The sequence below is a fragment of the Coprinopsis cinerea genome (assembly GCF_000182895.1).
Source record: "Coprinopsis cinerea okayama7#130 chromosome 10 map unlocalized cont3.10, whole genome shotgun sequence".
Taxonomy (NCBI): domain Eukaryota; kingdom Fungi; phylum Basidiomycota; class Agaricomycetes; order Agaricales; family Psathyrellaceae; genus Coprinopsis; species Coprinopsis cinerea.
This window is the reverse complement of record NW_003307535.1, coordinates 1,290,661-1,317,232: the sequence shown is the minus strand read 5'-3', so window position 1 is coordinate 1,317,232 and position 26,572 is coordinate 1,290,661. Positions and strand designations below refer to the sequence as shown.

The 26,572-nt window shown below is 50.2% G+C and overlaps 7 protein-coding genes and 1 non-coding gene across 8 annotated transcripts; 4 read left to right on the top strand and 4 right to left on the bottom strand.

Annotated features, from left to right (window-relative positions):
* Positions 1-24: 24 nt before the first annotated feature.
* Positions 25-1,092, top strand: CC1G_15312 (hypothetical protein; the record flags this gene model as incomplete). The annotated part of the gene is made up of 4 exons (XM_002910359.1): positions 25-307; positions 618-660; positions 827-914; positions 1,054-1,092. The coding sequence occupies 4 exons, from the start codon at positions 25-27 to the stop codon at positions 1,090-1,092; spliced, it is 453 nt and encodes a 150-aa protein (XP_002910405.1).
* A 2,622-nt stretch (positions 1,093-3,714) lies between these two features.
* CC1G_12832 (hypothetical protein) lies at positions 3,715-4,535 on the bottom strand (the record flags this gene model as incomplete). The annotated part of the gene is made up of 4 exons (XM_001834183.2): positions 3,715-4,241; positions 4,294-4,334; positions 4,372-4,460; positions 4,515-4,535. 4 exons carry the CDS (start codon positions 4,533-4,535, stop codon positions 3,715-3,717), a joined length of 678 nt encoding a protein of 225 aa, XP_001834235.2.
* An 8,624-nt stretch (positions 4,536-13,159) lies between these two features.
* Positions 13,160-13,263, top strand: CC1G_20195. The gene has a single exon. It is a non-coding gene; the product is annotated as a tRNA-Met (tRNA).
* Positions 13,264-13,390: 127 nt separating this feature from the next.
* Positions 13,391-15,445, bottom strand: CC1G_09729 (TKL/LISK/LISK-DD1 protein kinase; the record flags this gene model as incomplete). The annotated part of the gene is made up of 5 exons (XM_001834177.2): positions 15,384-15,445; positions 15,275-15,332; positions 14,229-15,224; positions 13,566-14,178; positions 13,391-13,511 (listed from the first exon to the last, which is right to left on the bottom strand). Exons 1-5 carry the CDS (start codon positions 15,417-15,419, stop codon positions 13,391-13,393), a joined length of 1,824 nt encoding a protein of 607 aa, XP_001834229.1. The 5' UTR covers positions 15,420-15,445.
* A 337-nt stretch (positions 15,446-15,782) lies between these two features.
* CC1G_09728 (hnRNP A1-gamma isoform) lies at positions 15,783-17,747 on the top strand (the record flags this gene model as incomplete). Its single annotated transcript, XM_001834176.2, has 6 exons — positions 15,783-15,819; positions 15,872-16,217; positions 16,483-16,507; positions 16,561-16,689; positions 16,742-16,999; positions 17,058-17,747. The coding sequence occupies 6 exons, from the start codon at positions 15,783-15,785 to the stop codon at positions 17,745-17,747; spliced, it is 1,485 nt and encodes a 494-aa protein (XP_001834228.2).
* A 640-nt stretch (positions 17,748-18,387) lies between these two features.
* CC1G_09727 (hypothetical protein) lies at positions 18,388-19,540 on the bottom strand. Its single transcript, XM_001834175.2, has 4 exons — positions 19,274-19,540; positions 18,873-19,083; positions 18,771-18,818; positions 18,388-18,709 (listed from the first exon to the last, which is right to left on the bottom strand). Exons 1-4 carry the CDS (start codon positions 19,496-19,498, stop codon positions 18,549-18,551), a joined length of 645 nt encoding a protein of 214 aa, XP_001834227.1. The 5' UTR covers positions 19,499-19,540; the 3' UTR covers positions 18,388-18,548.
* Positions 19,541-20,686: 1,146 nt separating this feature from the next.
* On the top strand, positions 20,687-23,880 carry CC1G_09726 (polyphosphoinositide phosphatase; the record flags this gene model as incomplete). The annotated part of the gene is made up of 10 exons (XM_001834174.2): positions 20,687-21,162; positions 21,214-21,410; positions 21,457-21,557; positions 21,604-21,741; positions 21,792-21,861; positions 21,915-22,146; positions 22,204-22,634; positions 22,685-22,816; positions 22,883-23,561; positions 23,622-23,880. 10 exons carry the CDS (start codon positions 20,687-20,689, stop codon positions 23,878-23,880), a joined length of 2,715 nt encoding a protein of 904 aa, XP_001834226.2.
* Positions 23,881-24,352: 472 nt separating this feature from the next.
* Positions 24,353-26,367, bottom strand: CC1G_15311 (RTF domain-containing protein; the record flags this gene model as incomplete). Its single annotated transcript, XM_002910358.1, has 6 exons — positions 24,353-24,785; positions 24,848-25,214; positions 25,265-25,440; positions 25,496-25,717; positions 25,788-26,138; positions 26,189-26,367. 6 exons carry the CDS (start codon positions 26,365-26,367, stop codon positions 24,353-24,355), a joined length of 1,728 nt encoding a protein of 575 aa, XP_002910404.1.
* Between the last annotated feature and the right edge of the window lie 205 nt (positions 26,368-26,572).

Sequence of the window (26,572 nt, the reverse complement as noted above, 5' to 3'; positions counted from 1 at the left end):
TTGGGTTCCGCGGAGATGGTCACCATGACCCCTTTCAAGGATGTCTTCCGTCGCCTTCTTGGCGTCCAGTTGGGCATTATACGTGACGTGTGGCATAACTTTTCGGAAAGGGAAGATTCACCGGATGAAGATCACAGGGGTGAAGATAACAGCCCACTTTTCGTGGTGCTGGAACAAGTGGCGGACATGCATGAGGCAATCAGGGACGCGTACGACGACGATTACAACATCGGCGAGATCTGGTCCATGCGGAACCTTGGTTACAAAGTTATTGACGCTGTCCCTGTAGCGCCGAAGCACCCTGTTGGTAAGTAGTTAGTTAACCTTAGAGCCGTTAACCTTCTGACGCGCAGGGCAGAACCGCTGGCTCATTGGCAACTCATGAGAAAGGGATCCACTCCTGCCATCACGCGTTTAGTGGAGGCCATGCGGGACCAATGCTAAAACCCTGGCTCGACTTGTATTCACTCAACATGTTCCTCGCATTTCTTTTCCGTGGTATCCTCTGCCTTCTTTATCAACGCTTTATCACCACTCTTTTATGTATTTTTGTACTTCGCACTTGGTTGTACATTTTTCATTTTCTAATCGTATGTTTCCATGCACAAGTACGTAAGGAAGGACGGCACGCATGGACAGGAAGGACAAGGCACGTATCAAGTAGAGAGGGATCATACATGGCTTGGCGATCCCTCCAGCGCACCTGTTCCCCGCGTGTTCCACGATGGGTAACCGCATGGCAATGGGAGGCGATTGGATGCGTAAGGGGTTTATGTTACGGTCAAGTTGGATGAAGGCTGACGCAGAGCGACAGATCCCAGCACAGCGCGATCCAAGTACAACTGGTGCAACTTCATCGAGAGCTTAGTGCTGTGGTGCTTGGTGGTGATGTGGAAAGAAGACGAACAATTAAGGTGTGCAGCGTCTACGGAGTGGCCGGTCGGGGCGGTATTTGTAAAGGGCTGGTTTGAGAAAGCCGGTGAAGCGCTTGAAGGGACTCCATGGTGGCATGGAGTCTTCAAGTCTCTGACACGGGCGCGCTTTTTCTTTCAGGTCCTGATGTCCTTCACCACGCTAAGAGGCCTAAGGTGACATCTGTTTTTTCTTATTTATTCACCATGGATCTTGGATCGATTATATATTTCAATGCCTGGCTTTGCGGGTGGTGCTAATATTTGTTCTTTTTGATCAGCGTCTGGAACAGGTGCTACAAGTTAACGCAAGTTAACGGCCAAGTTAACTTACAAGTTAACTTGGACTAACTTGTAAGCTAACTTGAAGCTCACACCCTTTACTTGTACTTCAGCGGGACTCGGGTATGTATACTAACCATGCAAGCTTCTCGATAAATGTATGTCAACATATTAAGAACAACTAGCGCTTACTCAAACGACTACTACGGCGAGGAGGAATATTGGATCAACAAATTTCTAAACCGTTACATATACCCGCACGCGCGAGTCAGCAACTCCTGGTACGTGCACCCACTCCTTTACGTACTTCGCCATGAGCCCTCAAGTCAATACTCTCACTTTCCCCTTTCACTTCCAAGTAACCCAAGTTACCCGCCACTTTGTGCAGGGTGTGCAAGTTAACTTTCCAGGACGTTACTTGTATGGGCACAAGTTAACTTGTCAAGTTAGACAAGTAACTTTGTTAACCACCCTCGAAAAAGAGGAAAACATCTAGGGTTTTGGAATTAGTTGTATAATGTGCGGCGATTACGAACGTTGAGTACAACTGCCGGGCCATGGCAATCGACCAAGAGCCAGCTGAGAATTGAGTGAGATACTAACCCTAAGTTCCTCTCCCCCTCGGTGATGAGGAACTGGGGGAGTGTGACGTCCCACCAGTGGCCCCTGCTGTCCCTGCGCCTGCGCCTGCACCTGTGCCTGCTTCTCCTGAACCGGAGACCCCTCCTCAAACGCCGCCTCCTCCACCTCAGGCGCCACTCCCTGAACCAACTCCGCCGCCTCCTACGCCTCCCCTCGCTCAGCGTCGTGCACCACGCATCCGACGTCCCCCAGGCGAGTGGTGGAAGGTCAGTGCTAGCCAACGGCACTTGGACTACAACGGATTTGCCTCCAGGAGTCAAGGCCTTGCCCTGTGGATGGGTATTCAAGATCATAGTTCAACCCCGATGGCACCATTGAGCGCTACAAGGCTCGTCTCGTCGCCAAAGGCTACTCCCAGCGTCCCGGCATCGACTTCACCCGAGGTATTCGCCCCCACTTACCGTCCTGCCGCCCTGCGACTCGTTCTTGCTCTTGCTGCAGCTGAGGACATGCATCTGCGCTCTGTGGACATCTCCTCTGCGTTCACCTACGGCGATCTGGATGAGGACATCTACATGGCTCAGCCAGAGGGCTTCAACTTTGGTGCCGGAAAGGTTCTCAAGCTCAACAGACTTAGTCGCTCTATGGCCTCAAGCAAGCTGCGAGGCAATGGAACAAGAAGCTCCACACCGAAAGGGCTCCATGGGCTTCAAGCGCCTCGAATCCGACCGCTCCCTCTACCTCTACGCCCAAGACGACATCAAGATCATGGTGCCAGTGTACATCGACGTCACCTTTGCCTCCAAGTAGACTGCATCCTGACAAGGTCGTTGCAGAGGTCAGCAAGCACTTCAAGCTGCGAGATCTTGGTGAGACTCGCTTCCTGCTTGGTATTGAGATCTCCAGGGACCGCGCCACTCGCTCGATTAGCCTCTCCCAGCGCCAGTACATCGTCGACATGCTCAAGCGCTTCAATATGGACGCCTGCAACAAGGTGGACACTCCTCTGCCCGTTGGACAGCCTCTGACGAAGGCCATGGGGCCCCAGACCCCTGCTGAAGTCGAAGAGATGCGCAATGTTCCCTACCTCGCTGCCGTCGGTTCCCTGCAGTACCTCGCCACCATGACTCCGGACATCGCCCACGCCGTCAGCTACCTTGCCCGCTTCAACTTGAACCCAGGCCTCAAGCATTGGGCTGGTGTGAAGCACCTGTTCCGCTTCCTTCAGGGCACCAAGGACTACAAGCTGTGCTACTCCGGTCCTCTGCTCCCTGGCATCTTCACGGCCTACTCCGACGCATCTCATGGGGCTGCGGACATCGTGACCAAAGCCCTGCCTGTGCCCAAGGTCAAGGCACTGCTGTGCTCTCCTGGGTCTAGTGGATGTCTGAACTGCCTCAGTCATGGGGGAGTGTTAGAAGTTACGACTTTGGCACTTTCCCTTGGTCGATTCCCTTCATGTTTAGTATCATTCGAACCGCCCTCTCACGCTCTTTCTAACGGTACCCGGGGGACGGAAATCCGTCCAGCGGTTACTGAGATATTTACGTTTTGATTTTATTTCGCTAATAACTCCGAAGTTAGTGCTTTCCTCTCACTGCTGGACTCCAGTTCGCTGTCTTAACATGAACAGCCGGGAGGCCAGGCTAGTCATGGTTTTCATGAGGATGTCCCTGACCACACCTGACCCCATAGAGTCTGCATGGCTGTCCACAGATCTAAAAGGCTATATACAGTGCTTCCACACAACTCACAATTCACTTACGTGTCCATCGATAAGTGTTCGAATGACAGAAGATCACGGGTCTTTAAACCTCCCTCCCTCTCGGCCCAGCTACACACCAACTGAGCCGAGTGATCCTGCTTCGCCCCAACAAGAACCGTCATGATCTTGTCCACCAAAGTCTGGACACTGCTACCCTTCAGTTCTAGAGCGAGACTATTGGCTTGTGTCATGTTTCGTATGATAGCCCGACTGAAAGGTGCTGTTTCCACTGCCGTCGCTGTCGTCGCTGTCGTCCGAGTCGTCATCATCAACTAGAGGGCCCGTTTGTCGTCGAAGCTGCATGGAATGCTGAACGGGGGATGAAGGCCCGGGAGATGGAGAACCGGGAGATGGCATCCGGAAGGCGTCCTCCAATTCCCATTGTTCACGTTGGGACTGGCGATTCGGAGAGGTGAAAGGTGTAACCCCAGAGCGGCTTTGAAGATAGTACCCCTCCATCTCTTCCTTCTTCCCAACACAAGGTGACCAACATTGTTCAGCCTCTTTCCACTGTCGCTTGAGTTCATCGATGGAGACGGTGTTCTTGAGGAGTTCCGACTGCAATTGCACAAATTGTCGTGTTCGGTCTTTGTAACAAGCATGGAGGCCGGTCGAACTCTTGTCGAATGTTACTGGAAACCTGCTATCCCGAAACTGACTTTCATGCAGAATCGCGGAAATCCGCCCTTTAGCTTTTGGTACTGGGGAACCTCTTTAGCCATAACATGTACCTCGTAAAAAATAGAAACACACCAATCCACAGAACAGGATCCACAGAGGGCAAATGACCAACGCTAAATGCTTATCGATCGCGAATGTGTGGTGGTTGACCTTTGCACTTCCTGGAAGTATGATCCCCCGGGTAGCTCTTTGATGGGCTTCTCTTCGTCGTCTGAAGTGTCACTGGCCTTTGGGCGAAGCTACCCAACTGTTAACCTTCATCCTCGCAGAAAAATAAAAGTCATATCACTTACTGGCAAAGCAGAGATAGCCATGATGCATTCCCTTTTCGTAATTCATAAGCATTTCTTCACCTCATTTGAGCTGCCGGTCAATTTCCGTTTCTTCGAACCTTTCAGTTTGCTCTGGGTGTCCGAATAGAAGCTACTTGGACCGTCCGGCACGTCAGAAGTAGCTATCAAGGCGGGTTGCTGCATTCCGCCAAAAGCAGATCCAGGATAATGAGGTATGCTGTTGAGTATTTGTTGGGCTTGCATCCCCAGAGAGGGCTGTGAGTTTGGGGGCGGAGGCGTTTGCATCCCAAATGAGGGCTGTGAGCTTGGGAGAGGCTGTAGCGTCGATGTCCATGTCGCAAATGTGAAACTAGGCTGATTTGTGGGAGTTGCTGATGACTGAGATGCGTTGTTGCGTACACATGACAAGGAAAGATAAGCCGCGGAAAGGTAAAAGATAATAAGATTTCTAGATTAAGAAATAAAGGAAATGACGTGGAGGGGACCGCCATCGGACAAGAACACAAAAGAAAAGGCTGAATCAAGACGTACTTCTAATCGACAATGCAGAATCAACGACTTCGAAAATACCAAGTGCGTGCCTAAAGTCCATAGGAGTTCCCGGTGAATCCAAAATCACGGAGTTGTGGCCAAGTCGCACATCTCATGTCACTTTCCTAATCTGACGGTGCCAGATCATCAGGCGGCAGGCACGTCTGGCGGAAAGGGAAACCGGCGGCGGTGGGAATGTGAAGTTGGGAGTTCAAATATGGCTGGAGTCGAAAGTCGAACCGGCAGATAATGGTGTCAAGTCGGGGAAGGTGTGAGTGAAGGTATTAGTACCCGGCGGAAGTGCGCAAGCCCTGACAATGGGTGCCTGTACTGGGTATTTGCCTGTGGGTCGCCAAAAATCTGTTTGAGACAGTGACAGTCCGCAGGTATGGGTACAGACAGATTTCCTATGGATGTACTTGCTGGTATACCCATCTGTACCCAGCCTTGTGTTATGGTTTATTTGAAGCTAATTACTGGTATTATAAGACACCCAATAATGATTTATAATTTCACTTATCACTTCGCGCCTTGAGCCTACAAGCTCTTGTTTTACCTTACCTTACCTTCTTATTTACTGTCCGCCCACTCCTGTGCATTCATCAATGACTACTCATGTTATAAATGAGTGTACCTCTTGAAGAGCAAAGACGAAGCCTTTGAGAAGTTCAAGATATTTGTGGCCGAAGTTGAGAGGAAACACGGACGAAAGGTCACAGAACTCCGACACGACAAAGGGGATGAATACATTGGAAAGGAATTCAATGTGTGGTGCGAAAAACTTGGAACCACTCGCCAACACACTGTAAAGAGCACACCACAACAGAACAGTGTCAGTGAACGATTCAACCGAGCTGAAGGAGTGGTAGCCATGCTTTGCCAGGCAAATCTCCCATCATCATTCTGGTCACTCGGCCTTCTCTACTACGTCGACATCCTCAACATGACTCCATCGGCATCGGTCTCCAACACAACTTCCTGCGAAGTATGGGAAGGTCGGAAACTGGACTTGTCTATGATCAGAACCTTCGGATGTAGAGCATATGTCAACATCCAGCAAAAGGATAGACGGAACCTTGATTCCCATACGACCCATTGCATTTTTGTTGGTTTTGAACCAGGATACAAAGGATGGAAATGCTTTGACCCACAATCAAAGAAATTCATCATCTGTCGAGATATTGTCTTCGATGAGACCCTTTTTCCTGGCCTATCCACAAAGTCAACCACGGTTACAGTCAAACCAGTTGGCATCCGAGACATATGGCCATATGATGATGACGACGAATGGGATACAGCACCACATGGTCTGGGAGCACCACCTGATCCGCCAGTGTTATAGACTATACGTGATACAAGCACATGTCGTCCAGTACTCAGCGACTTTGTGGTCAATGAATCAACTTGTGACTACATCAAGGGTTCCTCGCCTGTAGCTTTGTGAACCTCGGGCTAGACTTTGAGTGATAATTAAAGATGTTTGTATTTGCACTGAGCCTTGTAATAGATTTGTAGAACAATTAAGAATGAAGTGAGGAAACTACAGTAGCGTGCAAAAATATTGCACGTGACTAATCTCGCGCGCCTGAACACGCTCGATTGTTGAGCGTCTACTTGAGTACTTCATTCTCGAGACCCACTTCGAGCGATAACCGTAAAAATTAAGTGAGATAATGACAGTACGTATGGCTGTTATCTGGCCAAATTTGGTGCCAATTGAAGAGTGTGTCATTGCTCTACAAGGTGATGAAATTATGCGCGTGAGAACTTAAGAGGTGGTGGTTCATCTCCGGCGTGTATCGTCATTGAAATTGCTCTCATTTCTCAGCAACTTCACCTGCTGCCCTCAAACTCTGCATACAGCCTTTTTTACCTCTTATACACGTCCTGACGCGATGGCTCTCTGCACCCCTACCAAGAAAGCTCAGATATGGCACCTCCAAACATCTGAGAGGAGGACCTTCGGAGAGATCGCCAAATCACTTAATTTGGACGAGTCGACAGTATCCAGAAACTACCGGAAGCTGGAAAGGCAAGGCAGCAACCCCGACTTCTACTCACGACCCAAAGTTCCCGGTCGCCCACGTGTCATCACACCTCGCGCAGAAAGAAGAGCTTGTCGTGCCATAGCAACCCAGGAGTGCGGTAACGCAACAGAAGTCCAGCGACGCCTTTTTCCTCAGCACAACCCTTCAACTCTTCGTCGTATGTTTATACGCAAAGGGCTGAATGGCCGAGTGTGCCGAAAGAAGCCCTGGCTATCTGCCCGGCATATTTCCGGACACTTTTCCTGGGCTCAGACTTACCAGAAACAGCGTGAATATTTTTGGCGCCGAGTCTGGTTTAGTGACGAGTCCAAATTCAATCTTTTTGGGTCAGATGGGAAGAGCTACTGTAGGAGAAGGGTTGGCGAGGAATTTCTGGACAGGAACGTTCAGAAGACTGTCAAACATGGGGGTGGGAGCATAATGGTATGGGGGTGTCTATCATATCACGGCCCTGGACGTCTCCATCGCGTCAATGGTCGCATGAATGCAGCTCAATATGTGTCTATATTATCCGAATCCTTTCTAGGCTCACTCCGGGACCGAAACAGAACCACCCGAAACATCATTTTCCAACAAGATAACGATCCCAAGCATACATCAAAGCTCGCCGACAAATGGTTCCGTGAAAACAACATCAAAGTCCTCCCTTGGCCGCCATCATCTCCAGACCAAAACATCATTGAGCATGCGTGGGAAGAGTTAGATCAAAGAATACGGCAGAGGGAGGTCCAACCGCGGAATATTGATGAGCTGTGGGAGGCCTTACAGGAGGAATGGGCCAATTTGGATGTTTCTTATATCCGCAATCTTTATGATTCAATTCCGCGTCGCATCAATGCCCTTGTGGCTGCACAAGGAAGATATACGAAGTACTAATACTCTGTAAGTGATCTGTCCGTTTACGTTTTTCCTTTCTAACAATATCGCAGTCAACATCCATCCCCTTTCTCCAGATTTTGAGCCTGGAGTCTCCACAGCCATTTCCCTACCTTATCCTTTTTGGTTTTACGTGAAATCTCGCAATGTACTAGTTTGTACTATAGTCTTGCAGAATCCCCACTTTATCTGGTCAAAAATCGCCTGGTTACCCCGGTACGAGAAAGCTGAATGAACAAGCGCCTATCAATTTCTCACGTGCAGTATTTTTGCACGCCACTGTAACTAAGAGAACTAGAGAGTCTATATACCAGGAGACGTGTGGTAACCATGAGGCGTAGTCCTCATGGTTAACATCCGTATTCCGCGGAATGTATGTAGGTTTCATTGTGTTTTTAATAAGTATCAGTCAGCCATCAGCAATGCGCAGTAAATATGAGTAAGACGATGAGTTGAGAATGAAAAACATAAGGTAAGAGTGAGGCAAGTATAGTAATATGGTATAGTAAGCATATATGTTTATAACAGCCAGCTCCCCAGCAGGCTTTAGGAGTATGGGGGACGCTCCGAGTAGGGATGGTCAAGGGGTTTTAAAACCCCTAGGGTAGAGGCCAGGGGTAGAGCGGGGGTAGGGGTAAGGGTAGGTCTCCGGCTACCCTTGGCCAAACCCCCACCCCTGGTCGGGGGTAAGGGTTTTGATAAAAACCAAACAAAACCTATTTATTTCAACATCTATGCATTGTATCTACTAAATAACTGCTGTATGTGCGATATAGCACATAAAAATATCCATATAGACTACTATAACTAAAGGTTAGTGCCAAAATACTTAAAACCCTTGGTCAAAACCCTCAGGGTTGGGGGGTAAGGGTACTACCCCTACCCCTCAGTCAGGGGTAGGGGGGGTTGGGGGTAAGGGTAGGTGTCCAGCTACCCGGGGGTTACCCCTGTCCTTCCCTAGCTCCGAGCACAACCATGCACGAGTCAGACTCTGATTTGGATGACAACGGCACTCCTCCATACACGCTGAAACCTTGGGTCAAGAAAGAACACTCTGGAACAGACACTCCACAAGTGAAAGAGGAATTAGTAACCCCTTCTACCCCAACGGCAAACCCTCCAGTTGCATGCCACCCACCTTATCATCGAGAAGAGGAAGCCTCTCCCACACCACAAGGCCGATCGCAACCACCTGTCCCACCATTGTCACCAGAACCACTAGTAGAGAATCCCGCTCCACCCCCTGCACCAAACTTCGGGCAGGGAAGAGCAACCAAGCCAAAACCACCTCCACAGCCATCCTGAAACCCTCATCCGATACGTTCCATGGCAAGAGTCACGGATTACTACACCTTAGCTGGACACTCACACAGGGGCACTGCACAGTCTGCACCTGTCCCAAGACGAACCGTGGAGGAAGATGGTCATTGGTCATCCACCGAACCAGGACCAAGGGGGTGATCAGGTAGTAGATCAAGGGGGTGCAACAGAGGATAATCTACCACCCATCACAGCCGACAACATCGATGAGGAGGACGAACCTGACTTCCACTCAGCTTTCAAAGCAACACCAGTCCTCGACTCCATCCTGCGCATCTACAGGATGAGTGGAGAGTACCTCACGATGGCTGAAGCATGTGAAATGGCACTCGAAATGGTTCTCGACAAGGTGAAGGAAAAAGTACTTGGAGCTGCCACACGACCAGAGGACTCGCCACGCAACTGGAAGGAAGCAATGGCCCGACCAGACAGAGACAAGTGGATCAGTGCTGCTCGAGCAGAAATTGATGCCCTCATTGCCAACGGCACCTGGGAACTTGTCCAACTCCTACAAGGACGCAAAGCAATTGGATCACGCTGGGTCTTCCTGATCAAGTGAAAGTCTGATGGCACTATTGACCGGCGGAACATGTGGGATTGCGGAGGGAAGGGTTGCGGATATATGGGAATGTGGGATGCAAAGAGGTGATGGCGAGTGTGGGGATTTGCGGGATCATGCGGGAGATCATGTGAGACTGTGCGGGGAGTGTGGGTCAAGGCTGGTGAGTTGTGGGTAAATGTGGATGGATTTTCGAGACCCTAACAGCGCTTGGGAATGTCCCGCACTCATCAAATTCTATTTTACGGGAAGTGGGGGTTCTCTCTATGGTATCTATCCTTTTCAGGTAAAATAAAAACTACGGCTGAGCGTGTGATGGCGCGCCCCCCCCCCCCCCTTTCAAACCCTGCCAGACCGGTCGCTCTATTGAGCTTTTTCGCTCATAGAGCGAACGGTCATCGGTCTATTGCAGTGGTACATCGTCTTACATGTTTAATAGGCAAGGTTATGGGATTGATGTGCAGGTTCCAAATACTGCAGGGCATGGCATGATCCAAATTCATCAGCCCTCCGACATACCGCCTACATCTCAAAGGCTCTTACCTTCCACAAATTTCCTAATCCCATAATGTGAAGACCAAAGGTTGTGAGGAGAATTGAGATGCTGCAATAAAGGCTGTTGTGAAGAGCAGGTAGCAGTGTTCAGTGTTAGCTAGTGTTCACCAAGGGTTAACCCCAGGTTTTGGAAGGGCGGCCCTGACCCGACCCGCTGGTTAACCCGACCCAAAAACCCGCGGGTTTTTGCTACGGGCTGAGCTTTCTTTCATCCAAAACGGATGAGAAATGACTGAGATACGCTTGAAACAATGTTTAGTGCCTATCTCCTTCAATTCTCATCCAATTTGGATGATCTGAGGCTCGTTTTGAACAGTGCGGGTCTGGGAATGGCAACCCGTACCCGACCCGCGACAGGGTTGACCCTAAAACCCGCAGGGGCTGGTTATCACTAGATTCTAGTGTTGGCCACTGGACTGTCAGAGGCAACCTCACAGCCCAAACTGAAATTCAATGACATACATGAGATGACAAAATACTTAGATCGCAATCAATGCAGGGCTGTGATAGGGGCTGGTGCACTAGAAACAACCCCTTACCGTTATTATCTTTGTCCAGTTGGCTTTGACCTGGGTCGCTTTAAGCAAATTATCTGAAATATCCACTTATTTCTCCTCGATTTATGGTGATTCCTGTAAATCCATCAGTGAGACCTCAGGGAATTTGACCACCCTCCAGACTGTGCTAGTCAAGTTGGGCTCTTGTTTGTGCACAACTAGTTTAATTACCCTTGTCGCTGGATTCAATAATATGCAGACCAATAACCAATGTTCAGCTACCGGACATCCAGGTATCCAAATTCAAATATTGGCACTTGCAGCCTTTTCACATTCTTTGCAAGAACTAAGCTGTTATTGCCTTAGCAGACCCAGCAGAAGTGCTTGAAGGATCTTGGTTCACGGAGCCACCAGGCACCTGTCACCTGCTGAGGGATCTCACCAGACTCACCAGAGTCACGAGTGTCGAGGTTATTCCCATGTACGCTGTGTAGACAATTTGTACATCTCTATCATGGATGGCGGCTCTTCATTGTGCACTCACATTCACAGATAATGTTTTCAATGTTGGCAGTTGTCAATACTACCTCATTTCTGGGACCAGCGTAAGGCTGTCCACGAGTCGACTCAGACCTGCCATGCAAGTACTCACAGTACCAAAAGCCAAACTCGGACTCTCATGAGTTTCTTGGCATGAGTGACTCGGATCCACGAGTCAAATACTCACAAGGGTTTCTATGCCTTTAATGTAAGGAAGACGTCCCTCGAGGTCGTAGATTAGATTACTTTGTTTGGTTGTGTTAGAAACGGACACGCTCGCCGGTACTTCGCCAGTGCTCGCGCGTCTCCACCTTAGCCTCATTACCCCTCACCGTTCATCTGCGTAGATACTTAGTGCTTCCAATAAACCTTGGTCATGTGTATTCTGCGCAGTGTGAACCGAGGGCAAGGCTATATCACCACCACCACCTTACATTTAATGTGTGATATATCTATCAATATACCTTTGTTTAGTGTTCCTTTCATGGATAGACCCTACTTACAGCAGATATACAGCACTAGGGTGCTGTAAAGCCTTGTTTAAGGCCTTTTTGCAAGTACTCATAGGCCAAAATCCCAAACTCGGACTCGCATGAGTACCTTGGCACGGGTGACTCGGATCTGTGAGTCAGGATACTCACAAGTATTCCCATGGGTCTACTTGCAAGTACTTGTGAGTAGGGCTGACTTGTGGACAGCCTTAGACCAGCGGAAAATCTCAGCAGACATAACAGCCACCACTGTTTCGTTTCCTCTGTAAATCCTACCGTCAAACGAGCAAATTATGACTACATGGATTCATCCTCTGTCCACCAAAACATCGACTTTTGTTCCAGAAATTGGTGTATACATCCAAATGATCCCTCTCTATTCAGTGGTAAAATTTGTTTTATAAAAAAGGTCAGAGTAGACCCTAGAAATCAACCAATACCGAGCCTCCTTGTTACCTTGCAAAGCAAGGTTTTCTCCCAACCAGTATTAGATAAACCCCCTGTCCCAATTGACAAAGCAATACAAACAGTCGATGTGAAACTAAGTACATAGGAGCGAATTTCCAAATCAAGTCTCTACCTAGTACCCTCGGCAAAATATCCCTCGTCTCTTCGTCTAATCGTTCGAAACATGGTCACCGGTACAGAAATATACTCCACCTCAAACAGCCTGAACTGCTGAATCCTGCCCCAAATAACTGAATCAACCTGCTGACCTTTGGTCTGCGGGATTGGTGGCTTGCGAATGTATACAGTGGTGTGACAGGGTATTTTTACATGGGACGTACTCCTCCGTGTTTGCGTTCTGTTCTCTTGAAGCGTCGACCAAAGTTCCCAATGGTCTGCCAGTGGGAGCCGTAGATTCTTCTGCACTTGGATCTTTGGTCACAGTTTCATAGTTAAACATACCCTTGGTGTCGAATCATTGCGTGTTCTGATGTCGTTGCGAATAATCGCCAACATCAAATTGGGACCTGGGTTCAGCGGGAGCTCGTGTGTCTGTCCTGTGACCGCCGAGTCCCGACGGATGGCGCAACGACAATGCCTGAAAACTGTGCTCTTTGCTTCGCAAGGTATAAGCATCGGTGCCCAGCCGGCCTTTCAGATCATACCTCCCCTTTCGGAACCCGAAACTCCCACCCAAATAATGCCAAACACTTTGATTTACCCTGTAGTAGTAAATCAAGCGAAATGACGTTATCTACAAGCTCTGTATTAGCTGTATTAAGCCTTCTTGGCTCAGTTGGCTAGAGCGCAGGTCTCATATTTCGGTATGAGTGAGCATTGGCTCATAAAATCCTGAGGTCGCAAGTTCGAGCCTTGCAGGGGGCATTTTTTTTTGTGTATACATACGTCTTTATCCCCACTTACAATTGAGTCGAACGAATGAGTGCCGTTTCATAACACATACCATGTACACATTACTAGTCCAATTGCATCTACAACTACATTATATGTACTACTTCGAATCCGACTGAGAAATCTTCTTCATCTCAACAGGCGTCGAATGTTGATGCCCATTCATAACTGCTCGCATCCCACAATCCCTCGGGGCCAGATCACCGCACTTGACGTGGGTCCTACGCGCAACACAATCAATACCGAGATGACCAGACAAGAGAAAAAACACACACCTCAACCCACAATCATCGCACTCCAAAAACGGCTTCCACCCAATCCTCTTCGCACAAAGGTCACATTTCGAAATCAATAACCCGCTCGAGAAGAATATCTCCAGCGGGTTCCAGACCGAGGTTTCGACAGAACTCTGGGTGACCACCCCAGCAGTACCTCCCGCCCCTCCTATACCTCCCGGTCCTCCACCCAACGACACCTTCTTCGGCTTTGTACCGGGCTTCAACAATGTGAAGCGATGTACAGTCGGAAGGACTGCATGTCCAGGAGCATGCAGCGATCGAATGGTGGAGCCACCCTCAGTTGCATACGTGCTTGAAATGACGCTTTCACCTGTGTTGGCTGTGCGATACGAGTCGAGGGTTGCGATGGACACGATCGAAGGTGATTCCAGAGGGTCCACACTCGCAGTAGATGCGTGAGATATGTCGGACGTTGTCGCCGGGAGGACGTGTTCAGGGACACGATTAGGATCGGGTGAAGGTCTGATAGTCAGGATTGAGGATAGAGCGGGTGCGGAGGGCGTATTAGAATGTGCAGCTTGACGGATAACGGAGGTGCTATAGGTTGATCCATTAGGCGTATGTTGATTGTCGAGTAGAGGTTGTACACCTGTACGACTAGTCAACAGACGAATAAGCAGGGGATGGAATCCTACTCACTAGATGAAGTACTCCAGGCCGACCTTTCCTCCAATCCGGCCTTGGTAATCGTTAACCTCGAAACCGCCTCCATCAGCTCCTCGTCACTCTCATCGGAGCTGGCGCTACTGGCACTGCTCATACCACTGCCACCTCTGATATCCTTCCCAACTCCCATACCAAAGCTCGGAATCCTAGGTGCGGCCCCGGGCCTGCGGGCGCCCGAAATAAACCTAACGCTCCCCACATTGACATCACCATCCTCGGCAGGCCTCGCAAGTACCTCCGCTTCGATTAACCTCAACCTGTCCAATATTTCCCTCGTCCCAGGCCTCCTCGCTGGCTCGGTATTCAAGCAATCCAAACATAGCTTCAAAAAGTCCTCCGGACAGCCAGGGGTAGCAAGCTTTCTCACCTCCTCGGGGTCAATTCCAAACGTCGGTGGGTGACGCTTGAAATGCCTATCGTCCGCCAACCTTCTCGCCGCAATCTCGCAAAAGATGATCCCAAGGGAGAAGACATCGGTAGGGAGATCAAACTCGTCGCCAAGGAGGATTTCAGGGGACATGTAGGAATCGGTGCCACAAAAGGTGAGACGTCTCAGCTCCTCCTCGTTCCTAGCTGCAATCCTGGCGAAACCAAAGTCGGTGACCTTGATGCGACCATTGGAAGTGACAAGGAGATTCTCTCCCTTGAGATCGCGGTGGATACACTTGCGGGCATGGAGGTAAGCGAGTGCGCGTGCGACGTCTGTTGCAAAGGACATTCTGAGGCGCCAGGGGAAGGGTTTGTTCTTGTCGTGGATATAGAGGCGGACATTTCCTCCTTCGATGAACTCTGAGACGATGAAGATGCGGTTATCGGGTGGAGGAGCGCGGCTGAGGCCAATGAAAAGACAAATGTTGGGATGCCTGCATTCCTTCATGAGCCTCCATTCTCGTTCAAAGTATTTTGCAACGTCGTAGTCGTTGGATGGGAGAACCTCTTTGATCGCCACATCGATGCCCAGGTAACTGCCTGCATAGACAATTGGAGATAAATTCGCAATAGATTCAGGGAAGACGCACCCTTGTAGACGTTGCCAAAAGAGCCTGAACCTAGTTTCTTCCAATCCCCCTTGATGTCCTATGTGGATATATGAGTGTGTGGTATAGATCGTTTGAGAAATAAGAGGACCTCGTAGGGAATAACATCAAAGGCATCTGAATGCATGGTATAGGTGAGAGTGGTGAAAGGAGTGAAATAAGAGACTGGTCAGGAGTGAAATAACATTTCAGTCGTGGATCCGTCGAAACCCAAAAGGGTAGTTGACTGGAAATCCGCTGCAGCCGGCTCGAGCTCGGTTTCAGAAGACAACAACACAACCTTTGTGCTCATCGCCAAAGTCGCTCCTCATCGTCGTCGGCGCCAGTGTCGGCATCTTGACAAACAGGGGCAGATTGTGATCTTCGCACGCAAGGAACAGACGGCGGCGTCGTTGGACCATCCTTGAACATCTTCTACAACTATAGATGCAATTCAATCCTTCCTTATAATACCCTCTACCATATTCTCCTTCATATAATTCCTTAAACAATGTCAAAACCCTCCCTCGACTCTGACTTGTATGGTGGTGCGTACAACCTCTGTCCCCACCTCACCGCTAAGCTCACTGAACACAACAGACATCTATGGCGACGAGCTCCAAGACTTTCTAGACGACGACGGCACTGCCAACGACGCTACTGAACAAACTTCCACAGAACCCCAGGACGCTTCAGACGATGCTAACCGCTCAGCCTCGCCCCAGCAAGCAATGGACACGTCAAGCTCAGACAACACCCAGCCAGGCCAGCTCTCTTACTCGGCACAAATCGCTCAGCAGTTTTCTGCCTACAAGCAGACGCCCAGCCAGGAGCGCCAGCAGCGCGCCGCCCAGCGCCCCATCCCCCGCGTGGATTCATCCACACCCGCTGCCTCGTCCTCAGACAGCATATTCGGCAAAAAGCCGTCAGAAATGCACGATGCTGGGTGCGTCCTCCTTGTCTTTTTGAGTCCTCTACCGGACGTTTATTCACGACCTACCGGACCCCTTTACTACTCGATATCCGTGATACCCGCTCTTTATTACCTCCATCGGCCATACTACCCGCATGTCGTACCTATCCATATCCTCACTGTAGGAAAATGTTCATAGGCGGTCTTAGCTGGGATACTACAGATGGTACTATTCCTTACCCATACCTCTACCTTCTTCCGCTAATCATTGTTCTGAAACCGTTCTAGAGGGATTAAGAGACTACTTTGAACAATTTGGCAAGGTATGCCGAACACAAAACAACCAACAATGTCTCCTCGTTAACTCGTATCCAAGGTTGACGCATGTACCATCATGCGCGATCCAAATACAGGCACCTCCCGTGGCTTCGCATTCCTTACTTTCGAGGACCCAAACTGCGTAGACCTCGTCCTCAAGCAAAGTCACTCTCTCGATGGCAAAGCAGTTCGTAGCCCTCTTCCCCGTTCTCTCCACAACGTCCTTATCTCACTCCCAGATTGACCCTAAACGCGCTATTCCACGCGAAGAACACCTCCGAAACACTCGCTTCTTCGTCGGCGGCCTCGCACACTCCACGACCTCTGAATCAATGAAAGCCTTCTTCTCCTCCTACGGCAAGGTCGTAGACGCAACCGTCATGATGGACAAGGAAACAGGCCGTTCCAAAGGTTTCGGATTCGTCACTTTCGAAGACGTCGGGACCTCGTTGAACCATATCGTTGGGAAGATTGGGTTGGTGTTGGACGATAAGGAGGTAACAACTTCCATGGCCTGGTTGGCATTCCTATACTCACCCTGATCACTCCCGTTAGATCGAAATTCGCCTCGCACAAGCCAGAAACCAACGGGACCAGACCCGCAACCTCGTGAATAAGATAACATCCGACAGAGGCTCCACACCCGACCGCTCCTCTACCACGCCTTCACCTGCACTTTCCCTCCCAGCCCTCAACCTGGCTCAAATGGGTCCAATGGCGGCCATGCTTTTCAACCGCTCAATGGGTAACTTGGGCGCAATGAACATGGCAAATATGAACAACAACCCCATGTCCATCCCCAACACGCCCATGAACAACATGGGTATGCCGATGAATATGTCGATGAACAACATGAACCCCGCAGCAGGAGGCGCAATGCCCCTCAACGTGATGGCGGCGATGAACCCAATGATGCTCGCCAGCCTCAACATGGCCAACCTCGCGTCCGGAAATGCCAGTGGCGGAAATTCAAACTCTGCCGGCGCACCCATCCAGAACCCACTAAACGCTATGGCGGGGATGAATATGATGCTGATGAACGGTCTCAACCCCACCATGCGCATGGGTATGGGCGGTATGATACCCGGTATGGCTGGCGCTGCAGGGATGCAACAGGGCATGGCCGGGATGATGAACAACAGCGGTCGCGGAAAGCCTGGCGGGATGCAACCCAATGGACTCGGCCCCGCGCGTACTCACGGTGCGATGAGGAAGCAGCAAGGTTTCCATCCCTATTCGCGCTGATCTCAGTGTATGATCTGTCTTCTCTCGATCAACAGTTTATTTTTCTCTTTGTGCATTCTTGTTCCCATGTCATTCAATCGTCTCGGACTCCCCCTTCCATCCACCATGTTCTTCTCAATCACCTTCCGATTCTTTCTGTTCCATTCCTCATCTTGGCCATCGCTCTCAGCTTATTATTTAATGTCTTCCCTTCCGACTCGCACCCTTTCTTGTACTTGTACCGCCACCGCCTTTCCATCCTGTCCTCGTCCTTGATCACCGATACTCCTCCATCTTTTCCAATAGGCGTTATACATTATGTTACTCTACGCTTTAGCTTTTATTACTTATCGGGCGCGCAACTTCGCACTTGTACATATATATATCCTTTACTACATATGAGAAATTAGCTGTTCTTTACTGTAATTGCTCGTATTTGCCGTTATTCGTTAGCGTTAGTCGAATGTTGTTCCTGATTGGTTCCTCTTTCTCGGGGTTACAGGCCTGTATGGTTACGTTCTTGGACATTGCTCAGCCTTACTCGCCGGCACTCACTTCTTTAGTTACTACATACCTCTTGTTTCTTCAACCAGTTCCACGACAGACTTTCAACCTGAAGCCTACCTTTCTCTGGTACAAATATAAGTCCATAACCAATGTCCCGAACGACGAATAATACAGGGCCAGTACAGTACATACATGCCCTTAGAGTGAAGGTATATATCAGTTCCACGAAAGAATCAAAGTCAGGTAAGATCTGGTAATTGGCCGGGGACCTCATCTATAGCGGATGCACCTCTTCCCCTACACCCAGCTGGATCATTAAGCTTTGCACCACCCATCACTGTTCCTGATGTAATTAATGCTCCCATCCGGCTGGGTCTGGCCACCCTCATTGGTCGCAGTGCTGGCATCGTGACAGCCCTTGAACAACGCACAAGTAAGCTGGGTACTTCCATCCTTGCCGTTCACGTCGTAGTAGGCTGGGTGAAACGGAAGGTAAGACTCGGATCTCCTCGGGCTGCGGGACAAAAGGAAACGCACTGTTTGCAAACTTGCACTCGGGAATGCCATTGCACATCGCCTTGCAATCTACAAAAATCTCAATCAGTTTCCTCCCTCACATATTCCAAGAAATAAACGTACCAGGAACAGTATCAACCAATCCAAAAGTCAAATAATCATGCCCTTGCGTCGCACCCGTCAAGTTCTTGAAGGTCTGCTCATACCCATCAGCCGGAGGAGTAGGCGTGGGTTGAGGGTAGGTGCCAGTCGGGGTAGGCTTTGGGGGCGGGCGGGGCGGGAGCTTAGGGCACTTGAATGGAAGTGGGAGGAGGTCCAAGAGTCTGCATACGAGCTGCAAAAAAGGGAAATGACCATAATTAGCAAATGGACTTCTCGATGGGGTAAGAGAAAGCGGCGGACGTTTGAGCCCGAGTCCGTTGCCAAGAACATGCACTCCAAGGCCGAAAGACAAAGTGCGATGGAGATGCGGTGTCCGTGTCCAAGCTCCATCCGTCTTTCTCGCCAGTGAAACTAGTACTCACCCCAACCAAACAGAACAACTTGGGATGCCTCTCTGGGTGCGGCCCAAAGTACCAACCCGGCACAGCGCCTCCAACCCACGGAGGCCTGGGCGCATTATAATTGGTTCTCGCCGAAAAGTCGACACCCAACAGCCTGACTGGGTCGAGGTCGATGAGCAGCGCGTTTGTGGTGACAGCCGTGTTGAACACGGCGAGGAAGGAGAGGAAGAGCGTGAGGAAGCGCATGGTGAATTGTGGTAGCACCAAGTACTGGGAGATGAAAAGGCGAACTGAAAGAGTGCGCTGGGGTTCTACCAAACGCGAGCCACAGGCGTTTAAATATCCCACCGCACCCCCGGTCGCCACGTCTTTCTTTGCTTCCGTCTTCCTCCCCCAGCGGCAAAGGTGGGTTTTCTCAGCACGTCCATTCGGCAGGCACACGGATCGAAAACCAGACACCGAGACAAGGCCCACCCATCTATCAAAAGTCACATTCCTTCCATACATCCTATCGTTTCTGTCGTTCCGTACCTATACACATGGGTACCTGGCTTCTCCAGTGATACAGGCTTGATAGACCAAGTCCGGAGATATTCAACTAGACAGCCCTTGAGAACGGAATGGACGCACAAGGCAGGTCTTGGGAGTGAATTACACTTTCCTGACACCGGACATCACCCACCCGACAATTAAACAAAGTTCTTATCGCCGCACAATCTAGTTCTTTCACGACAGATGCTACACCCCTCGACAAGGATCAACAAAAGTTTCTCACTTTGACAGTATGTAGCTGGTGCTTCGCAGGTCTCGAACAGTGGATCTAAAGACCGCTTATACCGCGATGCCCTTCAGTCGTTTGTCACAAAAAACAGGCATCTCGTTATCCATAGCCATTCTCATGTCTCGTCAAAGTGAAATTCCCTAACCAATAAACGTTGTCCTCTCGAGCTGAGAGCCGAATAGCGCTGGTTCGCGGACACCTGCCAAAGTCTTTCTTTCATCCGCAATTGTTAGAGAAGTCTCAGCCTTGGCGTCTTCCATGCGCGTCGAACGCTAACGCGTTCAAGTTCGGCCCGCCTGCGTCCGAGATTCAAGTGTCAAGGCGGTGGTACATCCGCTGAATTCTCGCCTTGAACCACATGCTTGATTTCGCCCGCCCATCAAATGCCACCTTGACTATGCCAGAGCAGACCAGTGCCATGGTCCAGAGTCGACCATCTGTCGCCGTCTGATTTTCCTTCACGAAAACAAGGTTGATACAGCTCTACTTGAATCAAAGATGGGCAGTCATCCTATTAAGCCTATAAATGATGGGCGCATGGGATAAGGGGATAAGCGCTCAAGGGTTATGATCCGATCGAGGCCATCAAGCGGGGTTTGACTCGGCTTTGGACTGAACCAGACTCAGTATGCAGCATTGAGGGGGAAAGGGCGATGCCGCAAACAGTCCCCACATCGTCCGCCTACAACAAATTTATTCTCTATGAGAACAGAGTTAGGTTCTACATTATCGCCTCAAACACCACCGACTCGAGGCATCGTATCATCAAGATCGACCGGACGACGCAAGATGAACTGGTTATCGTCGAGGATGAAGGAGAGTACAGCGGGAAGCAGATGAGTGCGATGCTGAGGATGCTGGACGACGGGACTAGGCCGCACGGTGGATTGGGCAAGGCCAGGGTGTTCTTCGGTGTCGCAGGGTTCATCAAGTTCACAGCAGGCTGGTACATGATCCTCATCTCAAAGCGCTCAGTCGTCGCCCTGCTAGGTGGCCACTATCTCTACCACTGCGAGAATGCAGACATCATCCCTGTCTGCTTCAACCACAAGATTGACAAGCCAACAGAAGAGCAGCGGCTAATGAACATCTTCAAGCAGGTCGACATGTCCAAGAACTTTTACTTTAGGTGAGCTGGCTCCTTTGAATTCAATTCAACTAAAGTCTCAACAATTTTTAGCTACACTTATGACCTTACGTCCACTCTTCAAGACAATCTCGTCGGCTCAACACGCATAGCTCGACGCGATTATTCTTTCAACGACCGTTTTGCCTGGAACTTCCACATGATGTCTGCTGCCTTTACCAGCACCGAGAAACCAGCACCCAAGCAACACTGGTTGGTCCCACTTATCCATGGACACGTTGACCAAGCCAGTATGTCCAACCGCCAATCATGCTATTCCTTTCTGACCATTCCCAGAGTTAACCGTGCTGGGACGCGTCGTATTCGTCACCCTAATTGCCCGTCGGTCCCGCCACTTTGCAGGCGCACGCTATCTCAAGCGAGGTGTTAACGACGAAGTGCGTCTTTCTATATCATCTCTTACTTCCCTAACCCACGCCTCAGGGCAACGTCGCCAATGAAGTCGAAACAGAACAAATCGTATCTGAAGCACTGACGACACCTTTCTACTTTCCCGACCGCTGCGACTCCGATAATAAACAACAGCGACGACCCAGTCCCAAATACACTAGCTACGTTCAAGTACGTATACAGGTCATCAATTCCCTTCAACTATCCTGACTCCTGCGTAGTACCGAGGCAGTATCCCAGTCTATTGGACACAGGAAACAAACAGCATGGTTCCTAGACCTCCCATTGAAAGTACGTCTCACCCTATCTCTACCTCCATTCCAAATTTGAACTCCCCCGTACAGTCAGTGTAGTGGACCCCTTCTTCTCCGCAGCAGCCAAACACTTTGACGACCTCTTCAAACGCTACGGAACTCCCATCACAATCCTAAACCTAATCAAACGTCGCGAACCCGTCCCTCGCGAATCTAAGCTGCTCGACGAATACACCCAATGTGTTCGATACCTCAACCAATTCCTACCCAAGGACAAGAAGATGGTCTACCGCGCCTGGGATATGTCTCGAGCTTACAAGGAGTGAGTCGTCCATTCCTACACACCGTGGAGTGCCTGGTGACCGTTGCCGGTGACTAGGAAAACCCAAGACGTGATCAGCTATCTCGAAGATCTGGCCGAGGAATCCATCCAACTAACCGGATTCTTCCACTCGGGCCCGGAGCCCTATTCCCACTACATCCAGAATTCTGCCTATTCCTCCTCTTCCTCCTCCCCATCTTCTTCACCATCACCATCCCCCATTCCCTCGGCTACATTCGATACTTCCTCTACCGACTCTTCCAACCCCCAACCCGCTGTCTGGCGCAACACCATCAAACTCCAAAATGGAATTTGTCGCATCAACTGCGTAGATTGCCTAGACAGGACCAACGCAGCCCAGTTCGTATTCGGTAAACGCGTCCTCGGCCACCAGCTGTACGCACTCGGGATCGTCGACAACCCTAACCTCGCATTTGATACCGATGCAGTTAACATGTTAACCGAGATGTATCATGATCATGGAGACAGTGAGTGTGACCGTGTTGGTGTCTCCTTCGGAGCGCTGAAGTATTTTTAGCTATCGCATTACAGTACACAGGAAGCGCGCTGGTCAACCGCGTTGAAACGTACCGACGTATGCCTCACTGGAACAGTCACTCGCGGGACATAATCGAGAACATCCGGCGTTTCTACGCTAACTCCCTTCTCGGTGTGTTTCCTGCCTCCTTTTCCATTCACCTCCATCCATAGCCTCTTCCTGACCCGTTCCCCACAGATGCAGACAAACAAGCAGCGATAAACCTTTTTCTGGGCATTTCTTCTTCCGAAGAACGCACAATCACGAACCCGCCTGTCCGCGGAGGCTACCGCTCTTGGTTCAACCCCGACCACCTTTCCACAGCCTACCTCCTCTCTGAATGCTCAGACGCCCTCGAACAGTTTGCTAAAACTAAGGGGGATTTCTGGGTGGAATATTACAGGCCTAGCTTATTCACATCCATGGGTAAGCACTTTGCGTATTCGATGAATAGCACGTTGAAGTTGCCCGGGTGCGTTATTTCGGTGGAAATTGTAAAAGACGGATCTGACGAAGTGCAATATAGGAAAACTGTTAAAGACCTCCACCAAAGTCCGTTCGAACCGCACCATCTCAGATCTACGGATCCTCAATCTCGGTGCGGCATCCTCATACTTTCCGGCCCTACATTCCATCTCACTGAGGCTGTCCTTCTTAACAGCGTGGTACAAGGCGTCCGCCGCTGGATAGGCTCCCAGACCAACCCACACCACCATCACCACACCAAGAAAGCACATTCCAAGAACCCTGCCTCCCGGCATACTGAGAAGGCGAAACCTCTAGGTGGAGCTGTGATTGATACGCACAGTACGGAGTATATCGCCACGCAATTGTTGGATCCCAGTGTACCCGAGGACGAAGAATTGGAGTACCACGGGTGCGTGTGTTCCCTATTTCCTCCAGCTCTCCCTGATTGACAATGCCCTGGCACCAACAGCTACATCTCCCAATGCACAGACCTCCTCGACGCCCCACTTTCAGCGCCCGGCGGCGAACGCAAGGACTATGAAATTTACAAGCTTGCCATCGACACCTCCGTCGGATCCACCCCCGACTGGCCAGACGAGATCCCGCGCGAGTTCATGCTGAGTGTGGATCGTGCTTCGACCGCGTATCTGGATTCTGGAGCGGGGAGAAACCCCTTCCCTGTGACGTTTAATTATGAGAAGTGGTTGGGTGGAATTATGCAAGTTTGATTTGGCCCGTGGGTGGTTGAGTGGGTGAGGACTCTCAGCGGGCAAATCGCGGTGGTCTTCCATTGGCATGCCCTCTGGCCTTGACCTTGGAATCTCCCAGCTGATCATGATTCCAAAACCGTAGGCATGTAGCTTACCGACATGTCCCTAAACAGTAACAACCGGGCGAGTCTATACTTATTGCATTATTTTCGATAAACTGGTCGCCTTCTCTTGCTCCGCAGGGCAGGTAAGTCGTAGTGAAATTTGATTCACCAGCGGATGACCTTTTCGACCTTATCCCCTCCGCAACTCATAACGGTCAGACTTGTCACATATCACAGGTCTAGCTGTGGAATCAGAGACAATCGAAATGAACGTCGCTTTCCTGGCTTGCAGTCACTGGCAGCCCTGAATCCACTCCGCGGATCAGTGGAATCGTTCATATTCTACAATCCTGCCCTACTCGAATAACATAGTCCCAAGTGATACATTACTCCTCCTTCCCCTTCCTAAATCTCTCGATTACACCTCTTCCCTTCACAATCCACCAAACCGCCAAACACCCTAACGCCAAGAACCCACCCACACCCACATGCGCTATCACCCTCCAATCCAGCAAGACCGCCAACCGCTGTTTCTCCTCCAGCACCCGTCCCACTTGAAGTTTCCTGTAACTGATTCTGACTAGCCACGCTGAAAGAAGCGAGGATAGGATGAATGGCAACGGAGGGATAATAGTTTTCCAAGGGATTCGGATCGTCGGATCCGCGGAATGGAAGTATCGAGACGCAAACGCTAAGCAGTAGGCAATGCGCGCGAGGAGGTTGAGGATGTTGGCATAAATGAGCGAAACGTCGCCAAAGCCTAACCGGTAGAATAGGATAGTGACGGAGACGTAGACTATGGAGAAGAATACCATCCACCTGGTAGCAGCGATGGCACATCAGCAGCAGCTCATCTTGAAGTAGCAACGTGCACCACTCACCGACTCTGTCGATTAACCTCACGGGTTCCAGCCACACTCGCCAAAAACGCCTCCAACGCACCATTCACAGCCAAAACAGGGATATACCACACCCAGGCATCAAGAATCCTCGGTGCACTCGTCTCCAAATACCTCCTCGGCAACAAAACCGGGAGAAGAATGCCGATATATGCAGATCCAAAGATAGTCACGATAAATGAGAACGCGACTTGGGTCGAGAGTAAGCTAAGAAGGGCGGTGGATGCCTGTACCAGAGCTGCTTTGGGCGGTTTCGCGTTGGAGGACGGGGCGGGGGCGAGTAGTTTCGAAAAGAACACACGGAGAGTTTCTTCGATCGGCTGGAAGACGATTCTCGCAATTAACGAGCCTGTCAACGTCATTTTAATGGCCAGCCCTCCTGAAAGCAACGGAACTCACCATAGTTGACGGCAATAGCATACCCTCCCTGGTCCTGTAACGGACTAAAGAACGAAAGAACAACCTTATCGCCCTCCGTCAAAAAGTGCTTAATGACACTCTGCAGCGTCATGGTCATCGACAGCTTCAATAGCATCTTATCGAAGTCAAAATTTGATATCCTCCCCTTGGTTACCCTACACAACTGGAGTAAACACCAGGTCTTCCCTCAAACAGCAGCGAAATACTCACCTCTCGGACGAATTCAACCATGGCACGCCCAGCATCTTGGCATAATACCCAAATACCACAAGACTATACACCAACTGTCCCAGGGCGAAGGCAACGAGGGGTAAAGTGCCTTGCCCCCACCTCTCATCGTACACCAGCACTCCAAACGTCACCAAGCTCTTACACGTTATCCCCAAACCCTCCGCTCTAACCCTCACATGCGTCTTTAGCTGTACCATTGCCCTGTGGCGTTCGCACAGCGCCAATTCCTTCGTCAATGCCTAAAGGCATGGAGAGAATAAGGAGAACGCACATATTATGCATAGGCTCGCTCGCCAATTCTACAAGCGCCGCAACAGCATAGAGAGCCACCGCCAGATGCAACCTCGGCTGCCTCAACACCTCCTCACTCGCAAGCGCAACATAACCCACACTAGTCGCAAGGGCAAGCGGCAAGCCCAAATAAAATGGCAAGAACGTCAAGTTCCTCGCTTTGATCGTCTGCTCGTCGTCCTCTTCACCCTTTACCTTCCCCGCTTTGGCCTCCCCACCCCCACTTCGCAAAATGGCGCCCCTCACCCCTTCGCGGCTCAAAAACAAGATGGTGCTCAACACCAGTTCGAACTGGATAGCAGCAGTTCCGAAGACACTAGGCGAAGCTAATCTGATTCACAGGTGAGTATCACCTGGGGTAATCATCGAAGGCACACTCACCGAAATAACGCTTGGTTGAGTATAGAGGTGAATAACCTCGAAAATAGCTGGAGAGCAACAAGGAAAGACAGGGAAGAGAACGATGAAGTTGTCAACGACTTGGTCTCCCCATCCTTCGTCCCAGCATGGGCATCGTCTTTTCGAACCGGATTCGAATTTGTCGCGTCCGACGGCGCCATCGCCGCTGAAGGACGCTGTTGATGGTGGACGTCGAGGTCCAAGAAATGGCTTCCGGTCAGCCTGATCCGTCCTGACTCCTGCAACGTGTCAGAAAATTCAGAAAAGATTGGGTATCAAGCAGAGTGCATTCTACCATTTTTCAATAGCTAGGTACAACTACACTACGTTGAGATCGAGATAGAGGAAACAGAAAACAAAACTCAG